This window comes from Lepus europaeus, chromosome 11 (genome assembly GCF_033115175.1).
Source record: "Lepus europaeus isolate LE1 chromosome 11, mLepTim1.pri, whole genome shotgun sequence".
NCBI classification, from domain to species: domain Eukaryota; kingdom Metazoa; phylum Chordata; class Mammalia; order Lagomorpha; family Leporidae; genus Lepus; species Lepus europaeus.
The window spans coordinates 43,435,504-43,450,171 of NC_084837.1; the positions used below are offsets into that span (position 1 = coordinate 43,435,504).

At 39.8% G+C, this 14,668-nt stretch overlaps 1 protein-coding gene across 8 annotated transcripts in view; it reads left to right on the forward strand.

Moving 5' to 3' along the window:
* HEATR5A (HEAT repeat containing 5A) overlaps positions 1 to 14,668 on the forward strand; it is a 136,333-nt gene that overhangs the window by 41,602 nt on the left and 80,063 nt on the right. For 7 of the 8 annotated variants that reach the window (XM_062205309.1, XM_062205314.1, XM_062205313.1 and 4 more), the window contains 5 exons: positions 1,067 to 1,227; positions 2,436 to 2,691; positions 3,151 to 3,306; positions 6,124 to 6,374; positions 10,636 to 10,747. In XM_062205309.1, the coding sequence (XP_062061293.1) occupies positions 1,067 to 1,227; positions 2,436 to 2,691; positions 3,151 to 3,306; positions 6,124 to 6,374; positions 10,636 to 10,747 (936 nt within the window). The remainder of the gene's footprint in view (positions 1 to 1,066; positions 1,228 to 2,435; positions 2,692 to 3,150; positions 3,307 to 6,123; positions 6,375 to 10,635; positions 10,748 to 14,668) is intronic. The other variant, XM_062205312.1, reaches the window with a different exon arrangement.

The following is a 14,668-nucleotide window of genomic DNA, read 5'->3' on the forward strand; positions in this document are numbered from 1 at the left end:
CTGGCAACTCATGACTAGAGCCTAGGGAGATTACTGACGCCATGAACAGGAGTGTCAAATTGTTAAGTTATTTATTTTATTTGAAAGGGGGAGAGAAAGATACAGAAAGAGAAAGAGAAGAGAGACACACACAAACAGAAATATCTCTCATCCAATTGTTCACTCCCCATATGGCTCTAACAGCTGGGACTGGCCCATAGAAGCCAGAAGCCTGAAACTCCATCCATGTTTTCCACGTGGGTAGAAAGACCAACCTGCTTGATCCATCATTTACTGCCTCTCATGGTATCATTAGCAGGAAACTGGAATTGGAAATGGATCTGGGACTGAAACTTACAGGATAATAAAAGTTGTATTGCTAAATCAAAATTTTAAAAAATAGGGCATAGTGGTTGCTTTATAAAAGTTTCATTAAAAGTTGCAGCATTTAGAAAAATAAAATTACTATTTTGGCATTTTTACTATGTCAAAGAATTTTCAAAGCATTGTGTATTATGTTCATTTATGGAGAACCAAGGCAGATTTATTTATGTTTTCTTAAATTTTAATTTTTTTTCTTTGAGAGAGTACACTTTCATTTGCTGATCCACTCCCTAAATGCCCGCAGAGGCTAGTGCCAGAGCGGGGAGTTCAGTCCAGGTCTCCCACCTGAGCTGTCTTCACTGCTTGCCAGGATCTACATAGACAAGAAGCTGGTGTCAGGAGCTGAAGCCCAAGTAATCCAGCGTGCAGTGTAATCGTTTTAACCACTAGGCTAAACACCTGTCCCTTCCCTCTTTAGAAGACTGAGGAAAAGGAGCAGTGGAACATGATATTAAAGTGTCATAGTCTTTATAAATAGAGATCCTTGCTGTGGTACTTTAGGGTATGTGGTACTTCTGATTTGACAACTGAACTTGTGACTTTGGTGGTTCATTGATATGTAGAACATCCTGTATATTCTGCATTTTGATTAATATATTTAGTTTATCTTAGTTTGTGTTAATATGCTGGCTTTTTTTTTTCAAATCAAGATCATGCATTAAAATTTAGTCTATAAAGTATAAATCTCTGTTCTTTGTCGTAGCAGCCTCACGTCAAAGCATACGCAGAGCAACTCTGGAGGAAATTTTGGAATTACTAGGAACAGGGTTTCTACGTGGGAGTTCAGGCTTTCTTCGAGCCAGTGGCGATATGCTGAAAGGAACCAGTTCAGTCAGCAGAGATGTTCGAGTTGGAGTTACTCAGGTTGGAATCACAAATCAGTGTCTAAATGTAATTCTTATCGGCCTACAATTGAAGTTTTAGTGTCTGACTACCCTGAAGTGATACTTTGCAAGGTCACTACTTACACTCTTGTATTAATAAATAGATAATGGAAAGGCCAAAACAGTTTTTAAAAACTAGGTTACAAGTAAGAGAACTTTATTACCCACAGTGTGTTTTAAAGTTTCTAATATTGGAAACTTTTTGTTTATGTCCATTGAAATACAAATAATTTTTTTTTTGTTTCTAGCCCTTGCATTTTCTGATGCCTTGTGGTTTAATGTATTTTCCATTTGTTTATTTGTGCTGATACAGTCAGATTTAAGCTATTACATCCTTATTATTTGATATGGGCAAAATAACCATTTTATATTGTTTCAACTCTAAATATTACAGCATGTTATCTACTTCAGTTCTTATTACATTTTTGATCCTTAACAAAATTTTAGTAGCTAAACCTTTGGGAATGGTATTGTAGAATAAAACAATACAGAAATTTCAACATTGTTTTCCTTGAATTACCTTTTTTTCCCTGTTACTATGGTTCAAAGCAAACTTGCTTTTAAAAAACATTCATTGATTTATACTGTACATAGACTTCATGAAAATATAAGCTGCCCAATATAATTGTAATTAAACTGTGTTTCTAAGGAACAGATTATTAAGAAAACTACTTACCTTTGTAATCCAGAGTAGGACCCGGACCATTAACACTCATGAAAATACCGAAGGGTGCCATTCATCACTGTAGCTTTCCTTTCAGGTTTCTAGAATACAATTCCCTTAGAGTTATAGTGCTGGAGCATAGTTAATTCTTATAATGTGTTCATATGTTTGAATTGGGTGTTCTTGTTCCGAATGTTAAGTAGCCTGAAACCTTTGTTCAGAAAAGCCAACACAGTTTTTACATATGAGCTGGCTATGTCAACTCTCTTAAAACTTCTCACAGTCTCACCAAAGTGGGACAGAGGCAATTTAAATGAAATCCCATTTGAAAGACCATGCACTACAGTTTTGGTTTTTAAACAAAGAAATAGTACTACATTAATTTATATCAACTGGTTATAAACCAGGAAATAATTTAATTTATATGGAATAAAAATATTGGTGAGTGTGACATATTGTAGAAAACAAAATATTAGCAAAGAGTTGGAAGCTTAATTTTGAAGGTGAACTCCTTTCTTTTTTAGGCTTATGTGGTGTTTATTTCAACACTAGGAGGAGCTTGGCTAGAGAAACATTTTGCTGCCTTTCTTTCTCATATCCTAAGCCTTGCGTCACAGTCACACCCCAAAGCTACCCAAACTCAGATTGATGCTGTCTGCTGTCGTCGCTGTGTCTCATTTATCCTTCGAGCTACTATAGGAGGCCTTCTTGGAGAAAAGGCTCAAATTGCTGCTGCAAAGGAGATTTGCCAGGCCATCTGGAAGCTAAAGAAAGTTGTGGGTATGGATCTACTTAGAGAGTTTGTTCATTACCATATTAATACAAAATCTCAGAGGCTGGTGATAATAGTTCCTCAGAATGTGTGTACTTCCAATAAAAGTTAGAATATTGTCTAAATAATTAGTCTGTCTCATTTCTTGTGCTTTCTTAAGCCTACTCTGTTTACCTTAAGTATCAATGCTATTAAAATATTTCTTCATTTTCCAAGTCCTTCTTTTTAGTGGCCCTTGCTGAAAGATCTCTGATCAGATTGCTTTAACTAAAGTGGTTATATTTGTTGAATTTTTTCTCTTGTTGTGAGTCTCTATTTAAGCATTTCAGTTATTGCCTCAAGGGTTTCATACAGATTAAGTAGCTCTGTTAATTTTTGCCTCTATACCTTTCTGCTTCTAATACCCATTCCCTGTGGTGTATTTTAATAAAATAATGATACATAATTAATTCTTGCATTTCTGTTAGATGCGGTAATGAGTGATGGTAATTTGGAAACCCGGCTTGGTTCTGCAGATGTAGCAGCTAGCCAGCATATGCTAGTATGTGCTTTACAAGAACTTGGGAATCTCATACACAGTCTTGGCACCACAGCTGCACCTTTGCTACAGGATTCAAGTGCAGGTACATCTCTTGTTTGTGACTAATCGGAATGCTTTTATTTTATTTTATTTTATTTACTTATTTATTTGAGAGGTGGAGTAGGGAGAGACAGAGAAAGGTCTTCCATCCATTGGTTCACTCCCCAAATGGCTGCAATGACTGGAGCTGAGCCGATCTGAAACCAGGAGCCTGGAGCTTCTTCCTGGTCTCCCACATGGGTGCAGGGGCCCAAGCACTTGGGCCATCTTCTGCTGCTTTTCCAGGCCATAGCAGAGAGCTAGATTGGAAGGGGAGCAGCTGGGACTAAAACTGGCACCTAAATGGGATGCCGGTGCTGCAGGCAGAGGATTAACCCATTGTGCCACGGTGCCAGCCTCTGAATGCTTTGTTTTTACTTGTATTCTAAATAGATTCTTCCCAGGGAAGGAAATATCCTTGGTATAACTCATCCATTATAGATTCTACTTTATATTTATTAGAAATATTTCATGAAAAGTTTATAATCAAGATAATTAAAAATTTGTACATATTTGAATAATTTTGATTTATTTAAATTATTTTATCTTTTTTGTTTTAAGATTTATTTATTTATTTGAAAGAGTTACACAGAGAGAAGGAGAGGCAGAGAGAGAGAGGTCTTCCATCTGCTGGTTCACTCTCTAGTTGGCTGCAACAGCCGGAGCTGTGCCCATCAAAGCCAGGAGCCAGGAGCTTCTTCTGGGTCTCCCACGCGGGTACAGGGGCCCAAGGACTTAGGCCATCTTCTACTGCTTTCCCACAGCAGAGAGCTGGATCGGAAGTGGAGCAGCTGGGTCTCGAACCAGTGCCCATATGGGATGCTGGCACTGCAGGTGGTAGCTTTATCCACTATGCCACAGTGCTGGCCCCAGTTTTATCACTTCTTATAACATCTTTATTAAGACAAAATTCACAAGAAAGTTCACCTTTGCAGTTCAGTGGTTTTGGTATATTTGCAGCGTTGAACACCTACCACCAGTGTCTAATTCATAATGTTTCATCATCTACCGTTAACTGTCACTGTCACTTCCCCATTTTACAGCCCCTGACAACCACTAATCTTTGTCTTATGGGTTACTGATTATGGACATTTCATGTAAATGGAATTATACAATATATGGTCTCTAGTGACTGACTCTTCTGTGCTTACATTTCAGTCTTTTTTTTTTTTTTTTAATGGCCTTTTCACATTTCCTGCTGCCTGGGAGCTTTACATTATTTTTGTGATTATAAGCTATTTAAATCTGGGACCTACACTGTTTAGGTAGCAGTTTGGCATGAAACTTATGTGGTTTTTCTTTTTATATATTTATACTTTTTAAAGGCAAAGATAGAGAGATTTTCCAACAGCTGGTTCACTCCCCAGACACATAGATAGCTAGGGCTGTGCCAGGCCAAAGCCAATAGCTTGAAACTCAGTTCAGCTCTCCCACATTGAGGGCAGGGATTTAACTACTTCAGCTATCATCTGCTGTTCTGCAGGGTGCACATTAGCAGAAGGCTTAAATGAGAGCTGAGCTCAAAGCCAGGCACTCTCATATGGGTTGTGAGCATCTCAAGCAATGTCTTAACTCCTGTGCCAAAGAGCTGCCCAAAAATTCATGTTTTTAGATGAAGGTGTATGTTGAATATTAGCAGGTATAATTTTTTTTTTTCACTAGTGGCTGTACTGCACTGTCTTCATAATAGGTAAGTAGCCCACTGAGGACCCACTAAAATCTTGATAATGATATTTTGTTCTCAGATAAGAGTAATTTGGTAGGTTGAAGTGTATCAGTTATGTAGTAAATGAATTAGATTAAAACCGTAAAAGGATGGAGCAAAGTATGACACATGTTTTAAGATGCATTTGTTACTGATTGATAATTTTTAATTCCTAGTACCAAATTAGTAATTACCTCAAGAGAAAAAGGCAGAATATTGAGGTCAGTGCTGTGGTTTAGCAGATTAAGCCACCGCTTGCGGTTCTGGCATCCCATAAGGGCTCTGGTTCAAGTCCCGGCTGTTCCACTTCCAATCCAGCTCCATGCTCATGTGCCTGGGAATGCAGTGGAAGATGGCTCTGCTATCCATGTGGGAGACCCAGAAGAAGCTCCTTGCTCCTGACTTTGGCCTGACCCACCCCTGATCATTGTGGCCATTTGGGGAGTCAATCAATGGATGAACAATCTCTTCTCTCTCTCTCTCTCTCTAGCTCTCTTACATCTGCCTTTTCAATAAGTAAATAAAAATTTTTTTTAAAAAGGAAGAACATTGGCTTCTTGAGGAAATAAAATATTTTTTGGTATACTAACCTAATTTAAGCTGGTTTTTATGAAGTAATACAAGTATTACAAGTAATTCTTAGGTTAAAAAGTTACTTATTATTATCACTTACTGTTTTTGATTCTGACTTGGCTTCTAATAAAAATAATACATTGGCAGCAGGCATTTGTCCAGTTAGTTAAATCCCTGGCTATGGTTCCCGTTTCCCACATCAGAGAGCATGTGGTTAGTGCCCAGCTCCAGCTCCTCACGCCAGTTTCCTGCTATTGCAGATTCTGGGAGGCAGTGGTGATGGCTGACATGATTAGGTTCCTGTCACCCGTGTGGATGACCTGGATTGAGTTCCCAGCTCCTGGCATTGGTCCCAGGCCTGGTCTGGCTTTTGGGAAGTAAACTAGTCATAGGAGCTTGTTCTGTCTTTCAAATAAATTAGTAAAAATTTTAGATAACGTAATGTTTTATATACATGTGACTGTTCATTCTTTTGAATATTTTGTGGCTAAGTGAGTTGTGTCTGTGTACTTAAGTCATCATTTGTCTATTCTGTCCTTCCAGGCCTTCTTGACAGTGTCATTTCGGTTATTCTTCATCCTAGCATTTCTGTTCGGCTAGCAGCAGCTTGGTGTTTACACTGCATTGCTGTGGCATTGCCGTCCTACCTAACGCCTCTCTTAGATCGTTGCCTGGAGCGGCTCACTGTACTCAAGTCTTCACCTGAAGCGGTGACTGGCTTTAGTTTTGCTGTGGCAGCTTTGTTGGGAGCCGTGAAACATTGTCCTTTAGGAATTCCTCATGGAAAGGGCAAGGTAATCATTTCATTCTCTGTACGTGATTCTGATGTTTCAGACGTTTCTAAAAAGTCGTAGTCTTGTAAGTCATCCAGTCAAGCCGTGCAGGACACATTTCTGAGAAATGAGTAGTACTGTTCCTTAAGTGTTAAATATTGTCAACATAATTGCTGTGGAAGTAAAAGGGGAGCTTACTAAAAATGTGTGAAAAATGTCTTATACACACTTTAATAAAGGAATATTTTCTGCACTTTGAGTTAGAAGTATCTCTGAGAAGTAACAGTTTATTCCTGAAGGCTTTATTTTGCTGTCTAGCCCTGCTGTATAGTGCATTTAAAATTCTATTATAAAGGACAAATTAAGCTGTGAAAGAAATGTTAAATTTCATTTAATAATTTGGTGATCAGTGGTTTTATTGGTACTATTACTTTGAAGTCAGTTTACCTACAGTAATTCAGAATAGATAAATAATGATGTAAATATTCTTGGAAGCCAGCATTTCCAAATAAGAAAAAAAGGACTACCATAGTAGTAGAATCAAGGAAGCCAAGTGAAAGCCCTACACATTAAATTTGAACTGATATTGTCGATATGAACTCAGAATTTTCCCTGTTGAAAATGCTTCTATTTTTATTCTGTCCAAAAAAAAAAAAGACCTAGAAGCAGCGATAACCCAGTTGCAGGGCACACCCAGTAATATTTGTTATATGTGATCTCCAGCCAGGAGTAGCGGGCTCTGTGGAAGAGGGACTGGTTTCAGGTGTGGGGCAGGAAATGTACAGTAAAAACCTGGGATGTATTGTGCCTAAAAGTAAGAAACCCATCAAAGAGTTAAAAGGAGATAGCTGAAGGGGCTCCCACTGACCAAGGTTGGAATAATTTGTACAAAACTAAAGTGGATTGAAACACAATATTATATAAAACCTCAGGAGTTTATAATGATATTCAAAAATATCCCCCAAAATGGCAGTCCTATTGAAAAAAAATGTAATTTTCTGGGTAAATCTTTTGCTTTTGGTTGTAGCACTTTAAAACAGATAAACAGGGGTAGCCCTGTGGTGCTCAGGTTAAAGCCACAGCCTGGCATTTCATATAAGCACCCATTCAATTTCCAGCTATTTCATTTCTAATCCAGCTCCCTGCTAATGCGCCTGGGAAAGCAGAGGAAGGTGGCCCAAGTTCTTGAGCCCCTTTACCCATGTGGGAGACCTGGAAGAAGCTTCTGGCTCCTGGCTTTGGCCCAGCTCTGCCTTGGTCGTTGTGGCCATTTTGGGAGTGAACAGTGGATAGAAAAATCTCTGTCCTTCTCTGTAACTCTGCATTTCAAATAAATAAATAAATCTTAGGAGGGAAAAAAAACCAGATGAATGACAGAACAAAGAAAGTAAATAGGTTGTGTTTTTTTTTTTTACGATTTATTTATTTATTTGAAAGAGTCACAGAGAGGCAGAGGCAGAGAGAGGTCTTCCATCCGCTGGTTCACTCTCCAGATGACCACGACGGCCAGAACTGTTTCTATCCGAAGCCAGGAGCCAGGAACTTCTTCCTGGTCTCCCATGTCGGGTACAGGGGCTCAAGGACTTGGGCCATCCTCTGCTGCTTTACCAGGCCATAGCAGAGAGATGGATCAGAAGTGGAGCATCCAGGACTTAAACCGGCACCCATATGGGATGCTGGCACTACAGGCAGCGGCTTTAACCCACTGTGTCACAGCGCCAGCCCCGAGGGTAAACAGCTTTAAAGCACAGAAAATTTTGAAGTGCTCTAAAAATAAAAATTTAATGGAATACATAAAACCAAGCACACTGGTAGAGTTTTATTTCATTTTTTAAATAAATTTATTGTACTTTAAAGTGGAATCTGGCCAGCGCCGTGGCTTAACAGGCTAATCCTCCACCTTGCGGCGCCGGTACACCAGGTTCTAGTCCCGGTTGGGGCGCCAGATTCTATCCCGGTTGCCTCTCTTCCAGGCCAGCTCTCTGCTATGGCCCGGGAAGGCAGTGGAGGATGGCCCAAGTCCTTGTGCCCTGCACCTGCATGGGAGACCAGGAGAAGCACCTGGCTCCTGGCTTTGGATCGGCGAGATGTGTCGGCCGCAGCGGCCATTGGAGGGTGAACCAACGGCAAAAAGGAAGACCTTTCTCTCTGTCTCTCTCTCTCTCACTATCCACTCTACCTGTCCAAAAAAAAAAAAAAATTATTAAAGTGGAATCTTTTTTTTAAAGAGTTTGTTTATTTATTTATTTGAGGCAGAGTTACAGACGGTGAGAGGGAGAGACAGAAAAGTCTTCCATCTGCTGGTTCACTCCCCAAATGGCTGCAACAGCCGGAGCTTGGCTGATCCTAATGCAGGAGCCAGGAGCTTCTTCTGGGTCACCCATGTGCGTGCAGGGGCCCAAGGACTTGGGGCATCTTCCACTGATTTCCTAGGCCATAAACAGAGAGCTGGATTGGAAGAAGTGCAGTTGGGACTTGAACTGGCGCTGTGGGATGCCAGCACACAGGTGGAGGCTTAGCCTACTGCGCCACAGTGCTGGCCCCTTATTTCATTTTTAATAGCTAAGAATTACAACTTCTAAGAGGATATTGTTTGACACTGAATTCCCTTAAATCCTATGCCCTTAGACACATAATAGTATTTTAAGATAATAAATGATTATCTTTCCTTTTCTTCTCATTGTCACTCCCATGTCATTATTGAGTTCTATAGTATTTCCTTCACTGTGCTATGCCAAAGATCATTCCATAACTTCAAAATGCATAAAAATATTTTGGGTATTGCCAGTGCCACTGGAATAAGGTTGTTGACAACTTGGGGGATGCTATCAATTTATTTAAATTTATTATTTTAGTTACATTCTTTTTTTTTTTTTAAGGTTTATTTATTTATTTGAAAGTCAGAATTACACAGAGAGAGGAGAGGTAGAGAGAGAGAAGTCTTCCATCTGATGGTTCACTCCCCAGATGGCCACAAGAGCTAGAGCTGTGCTGATCAGAAGCCAGGAGCCAGGAGCTGCTTCTGGGTCTCCCATGTGGGTGCAGGGGCTCAAGGAGTTGGGCCATCTTCCACTGCTTTCCCAGGCCATAGCAGAGAGCTGGATTGGAAGTGGAACAGTCGGGACTAGAACTGGCGCCCATATGGAATGCTGGTGCTTCAAGCCAGGGCGTTAACCCACTGTGCCACAATACCAGCCCCTTTAGTTACATTCTTAACACATCATATCTTACTAAGCAAAAAATTTGTCATTGCATATATTAAAGCTTAATATCTACAGATCTCATTAATTCAGTCAAGAGTCCCAACTCCATATTATACTTGAAATTCCGTTCTAAGAGAATATCTGTTTTTTGCTGTTTTGACTCGAATCGTTTGTTTTACCCTTAGTCTAGTTAGTTCTAAATTAATACTAGTAAATATTAATGTACTACTAGTGGGGCAGGCATTTGGCTAGTGGTTAAGACCCTGGACGATACCTGTATCTCATGTTAGAGTACCTGATTGATTCCTAGCTCCACCTCCCAATTCCAGCTTCCTTGTAGTGCAGACCCTGAGAGCCAGCCAATGATGGCTCACATAGTTGAGCCCCAGTCACTTACTTGGGAGACTTGGACTGAGTTCTTAACTCCTCACATAGCTCTGGCCCAACCCTGGATAATTTGGGCATTTTGGGAGTGAACCAGCTGATTGAAACTGTTTATTTGTTTCTCCCTATTTTTGCCTCTTGAATATTCAATTTAAAAAATAAAAATAAATTTTAAAAATTCTAGTTCTCAAGTAATCTATTAGTTGGTTGTTTTAAAATATACTATCCTTCCACTTTAGGAAATTTATGTGTCAACTCATAATACTTGCTACTTTTGCAGAAATGATTGGTGATAGATATTCTCTTAGAGTTATCACATGCTTTCTGGCCTTTGTACTATATAAACATGCCTTATCCATAAATCTGAAATACCTAGTTTTTCCTCTGTTATTATGAGCACTGCCTATTTCATAGAATTGTTTGATTCAAGCTGCATATATTGTCACATATACTCTATAATAAACTGTAAGGTTGCTGTGTCCCACCTAATATACCAGTATTTAACCTTGAAAACTTAATTTTTAGTAATTTCCCATGTGACATTGTCTTACCAGGTAGTCCTTATGAATGACAGTTCTTCATTTTTGTTTATTTGATATAGGTTTTCAAGGGATTGTTAATAGTTGCTATAATTTGTCCAGTGACTTATAAACTGATGAGGTTTTTCTTCACCTTGTTCTTCTATACACAAATAGATGATTATGACATTAGCAGAGGATTTGCTGTGTTCTGCTGCTCAAAATAGTCGCCTTTCAGCTCAGCGCACACAAGCTGGATGGTTGTTGATTGCTGCTCTGATGACATTAGGTAATAGTCTTGCAGAGGATCCACATAACCACTACATGTTTTGTGTTTTCTGAATGACAGAATGCTCTTACAAAATTTGATGGAACTAATTTTTCATATGTACCAAAATTTAAATAGCACCTATTTTTCTTCTGTTAGTTATCTTAAGCCATTTCCTTACCTCACTGCAAAATGTTTTTGGGTATCTCTTTTTTGTTTTAAATTTCTCTTCCAGGTAATCCTTAAGCTCTAAGTTGGCTGGAGCCAGTTTTGTTATCTTTTTAGCCTTAAAATAATTCTGGCTTTTCCCAAAATAATTCCCATCCATTTTCGGTGGAAAAAAAAAAAGCTGTTCCATAATAAAAGGCCTATGAATCCAGTTATGTGCTTTGAGGATTGGGAACACCTAGTGAAGTTCTACATTGAACAGAATGGGGCTTTTTTAAATTGTATTTTTTTTTAATTAGTAATTGTTTTATGGTCATGATTATTTATATACTGACCCTTTACAGAGCATGTACCGTAAGGCATCATTTCACAATGCAGGAATAATGTCATCAAGTGTTTTTGCCTTTTTCTTTGTATTTGTGTCTGCCATATTGATATTTTTGGTAAATTAAAAGGTAAATAGACTACCTCATAATGAGGTATTCTGATAAACAAGCTTTTAAAAGAAGGTAATTCCATTAGGAGAAGTTTACAAAAGGCCTTTCTTCTTTTTTTTATTTTAAGATTTTATTTATTTATTTGACAGAGTTACAGACAGTGAGAGAGACAGAGAGAAAGGTCTTCCTTCTGTTGGTTCACTCCCCAAATGGCCACAAAGGCTGGAGCTGCACCGATCCAAAGCCAGGAACCAGGAGCTTCTTCCTGGTCTCCCACACGGGTGCAGGGGCCCAAGCACTTGGGGCATCTTCTACTGCTTTCCCAGGCCACAGCAGAGAGCTGGACTGGAAGAGGAGCAGCAGGGACTAGAACTGGCGCCCATGTGGGATGCCGGTGCTGCAGGCGCAGGATTAACCTAGTGCGCCATGGCGCTGACCCCAGAGGCCTTTCCTTCTTTAAAAAAGAGATTTGCACATCTTTTTTTTTTTTTTTTTTTTTTTTAATTTGACTGATAGAGTTAGACATTGAGAGAGAAAGACAGAGAGAAAGGTCTTCCTGCTGTTGGTTCACCCCCCAAATGGCTGCCACAGCCAGAGCTACGCCGATCCAAAGCCAGGAGCCAGGTGCTTCCTCCTGGTCTCCCACGTGGGTGCAGGGGCCGAAGCACTTGGGCCATCCTACGCTTCCCTCCCAGGCCACAGCAGAGAGCTGGACTGGAAGAGAAGCAACCGGAACTAGAACCTGGCGCCCATATGGGATGCCGGTGCCGCAGGCGGAGGATTAACCAAGTGAGCCACGGCGCCAGCCCCTAGATTTGCACATCTTATTTTATTGTATACTCATAATCAACATGAGTAAAAAAGTTATAAAAATTTTTAATGTTTAATTATTATGTTTTATTGGGCTTTATTCATTTTCTTAAGTATTAGTCTTTCCCTTTATTGTCAATTTTTAGAATATGTTAATATCCCAAGCAACATTGAAAGGATATCAGTTGAAATTTTTGTTTTATAAGTCACATTATGATCTCATGGAATTTGATATGGTAGTGCAGTCATTATTTCTTTTTTGAAGATTTATTCTTTTTTTTTTTAAAGACTCATTTATTGGGGTCGGCACTGTGGCGCAGCAGGTTAACACCCTGGCCTGAAGCGCTGGCATCCCATATGGGTGCCGGTGCCAGTCCTGGCTGCTCCACTTCCGATCCAGCTCTCTGCTATGGCCTAGGAAAGCAGTAGAAGATGGCCCAACTCCTTGGGCCTCTGACCTCTCATGGGAGACCCAGAAGAGGCTCCTGGCTCCTGGCTTCGGATCAGCACAGCTCCGGCCATTGCTGCCAATTGGGTAGTGAACTATTGGTTGGAAGACCTCTCTCTCGCTGTCTGTCTCTTTCTGCCTCTCCTCTCTTTGTGTAACTCTTTCAAATAAATAAATAAATCTTTAAAAAAATAAATTTATTTATTTGACAGGGAAAGTTAGAGAGAGTGAGAGATAGAGATTAAAAGGGAGAGGTTTTCCATCTTCTAGTTTACTTCCCAAATGGATGCAATGACTGAGGCTGGGCCAGGCTGAAGCCAGGAGCCAGAAGCTTTGTCCAGGTCTCCCACATGGTGTCAGGGGCTTTTCCCAGTCCATTAGCAGAAAGCTGGATTGGAATTGAAGCGTCCTGTACATGAACCGTAGCCCACATGGGATGCCAGTGTCACAGGTGGCAACTTAGCCTGCTGCACCACCATGCCAGCCCCTCATCATTTCTTTTGATACTCTAATTGTCTCATATTTGATCAAAGAGAATCCCTTCAAGTTGGTTCATGTGTCCTTTTATCATAAATCTAGTGTTCTCTGAGAATATATTTGGGGCATGACAAGATGTCCCAGCCTACTTTTATGTTAGTAGCCATTTCTCCAAGGAGCTGCTGTGATTCTTTTTTTTTTTTTCTGTAGAAAATGAGTTTTAGACAACAATTTAAGTGGTGTATTAAATTTCATCTTGCAGTTTTAATGCCTCTTGTTTTTTTATCATTCCCTTCACCATTTATGATTTTCTTAATTATGTTAATATATTCACTATTCTGCACTAATGTAAATTCTGCACTTAATGCACTATTGTTTGAATGTAAACTCCTTTTTGTAAACTTGTTTGCTTCACTTCCCAGTTCATAAAGCAACTTTGATTCATTTACAGATGATATCACCATGTCTTGTATATCTGTGAATTGTTCATAAAGGGTGTATATGTGTTGTTTCTTTTAGATATGGTATTGTTCTTAGGTATGAAAAAACTTAATTTGCAGTTACTATCAACTCATTTTTAATAGCTTAGTTCATATATGTATCTGAAATAACATTGTCTTACTAGCTGTATAAGCAGGAGACGCTGTATTGTATACTGTTGAGTTAGTGAGGTATCTTAAGGGTATATTGGCAAATAATTTTTGTTTTCCCAGTTATGGATATTTTTAGTGACTGTCAGCTTCAATTTTTTTTGTATAATAAATAAATACTGTTAGATACTGTGATTATCTTCATTTATAGATGAGGAAATTTTGGCAGAAAGAAATTAAGTAACTCACTCAAATTTGCACAATAAGTAGGGTGAGCCAGGATATTAATCTAGGCAGTCTCTCTCCAAAGCCCAAGGCAAATTTACAGTCAGCAGAATGGGGAAATACAATGAGGGGAGTGCTCACAGGAGAATCTTAAAGAAACTCTGGAATTTTAAAGACTATTACTTGGGGAGAAAAGTTACAAGTTTTGGATTTTACATTTCTTTTTTTTTTTAATTTTTGACAGGCAGAGTGGACAGTGAGAGAGAGAGACAGAGAGAAAGGTCTTCCTTTTGCCGTTGGTTCACCCTCCAATGGCCACCGTGGTAGGCGCGCTGCGGCCGGCGCACCGCGCTGATCCGATGGCAGGAGCCAGGTGCTTCTCCTGGTCTCCCATGGGGTGCAGGGCCCAAGCACTTGGGCCATCCTCCACTGCACTCCCTGGCCACAGCAGAGAGCTGGCCTGGAAGAGGGGCAACCGGGACAGGATCGGTGCCCCGACCAGGACTAGAACCTGGTGTGCCGGCGCCGCAAGGCGGAGGATTAGCCTAGTGAGCTGCGGCGCCGGCGGATTTTACATTTCTTAACTTTTATCTTTTGTCCTAATTCATAGCACAATCATTACACATTGACTCTTATTACTATGTGGGTTCATCATCAAATCTTTTTGTTTTAAATACAGGAAATTAAAAAAATTTTTTTTAATTTTCATCTATTGGAAAGGTGGAGGAAGGGGGAAATATTATCTGCCAGTTCACTCCTCATATGCCTCCAGTAGCCAGGGCATTTG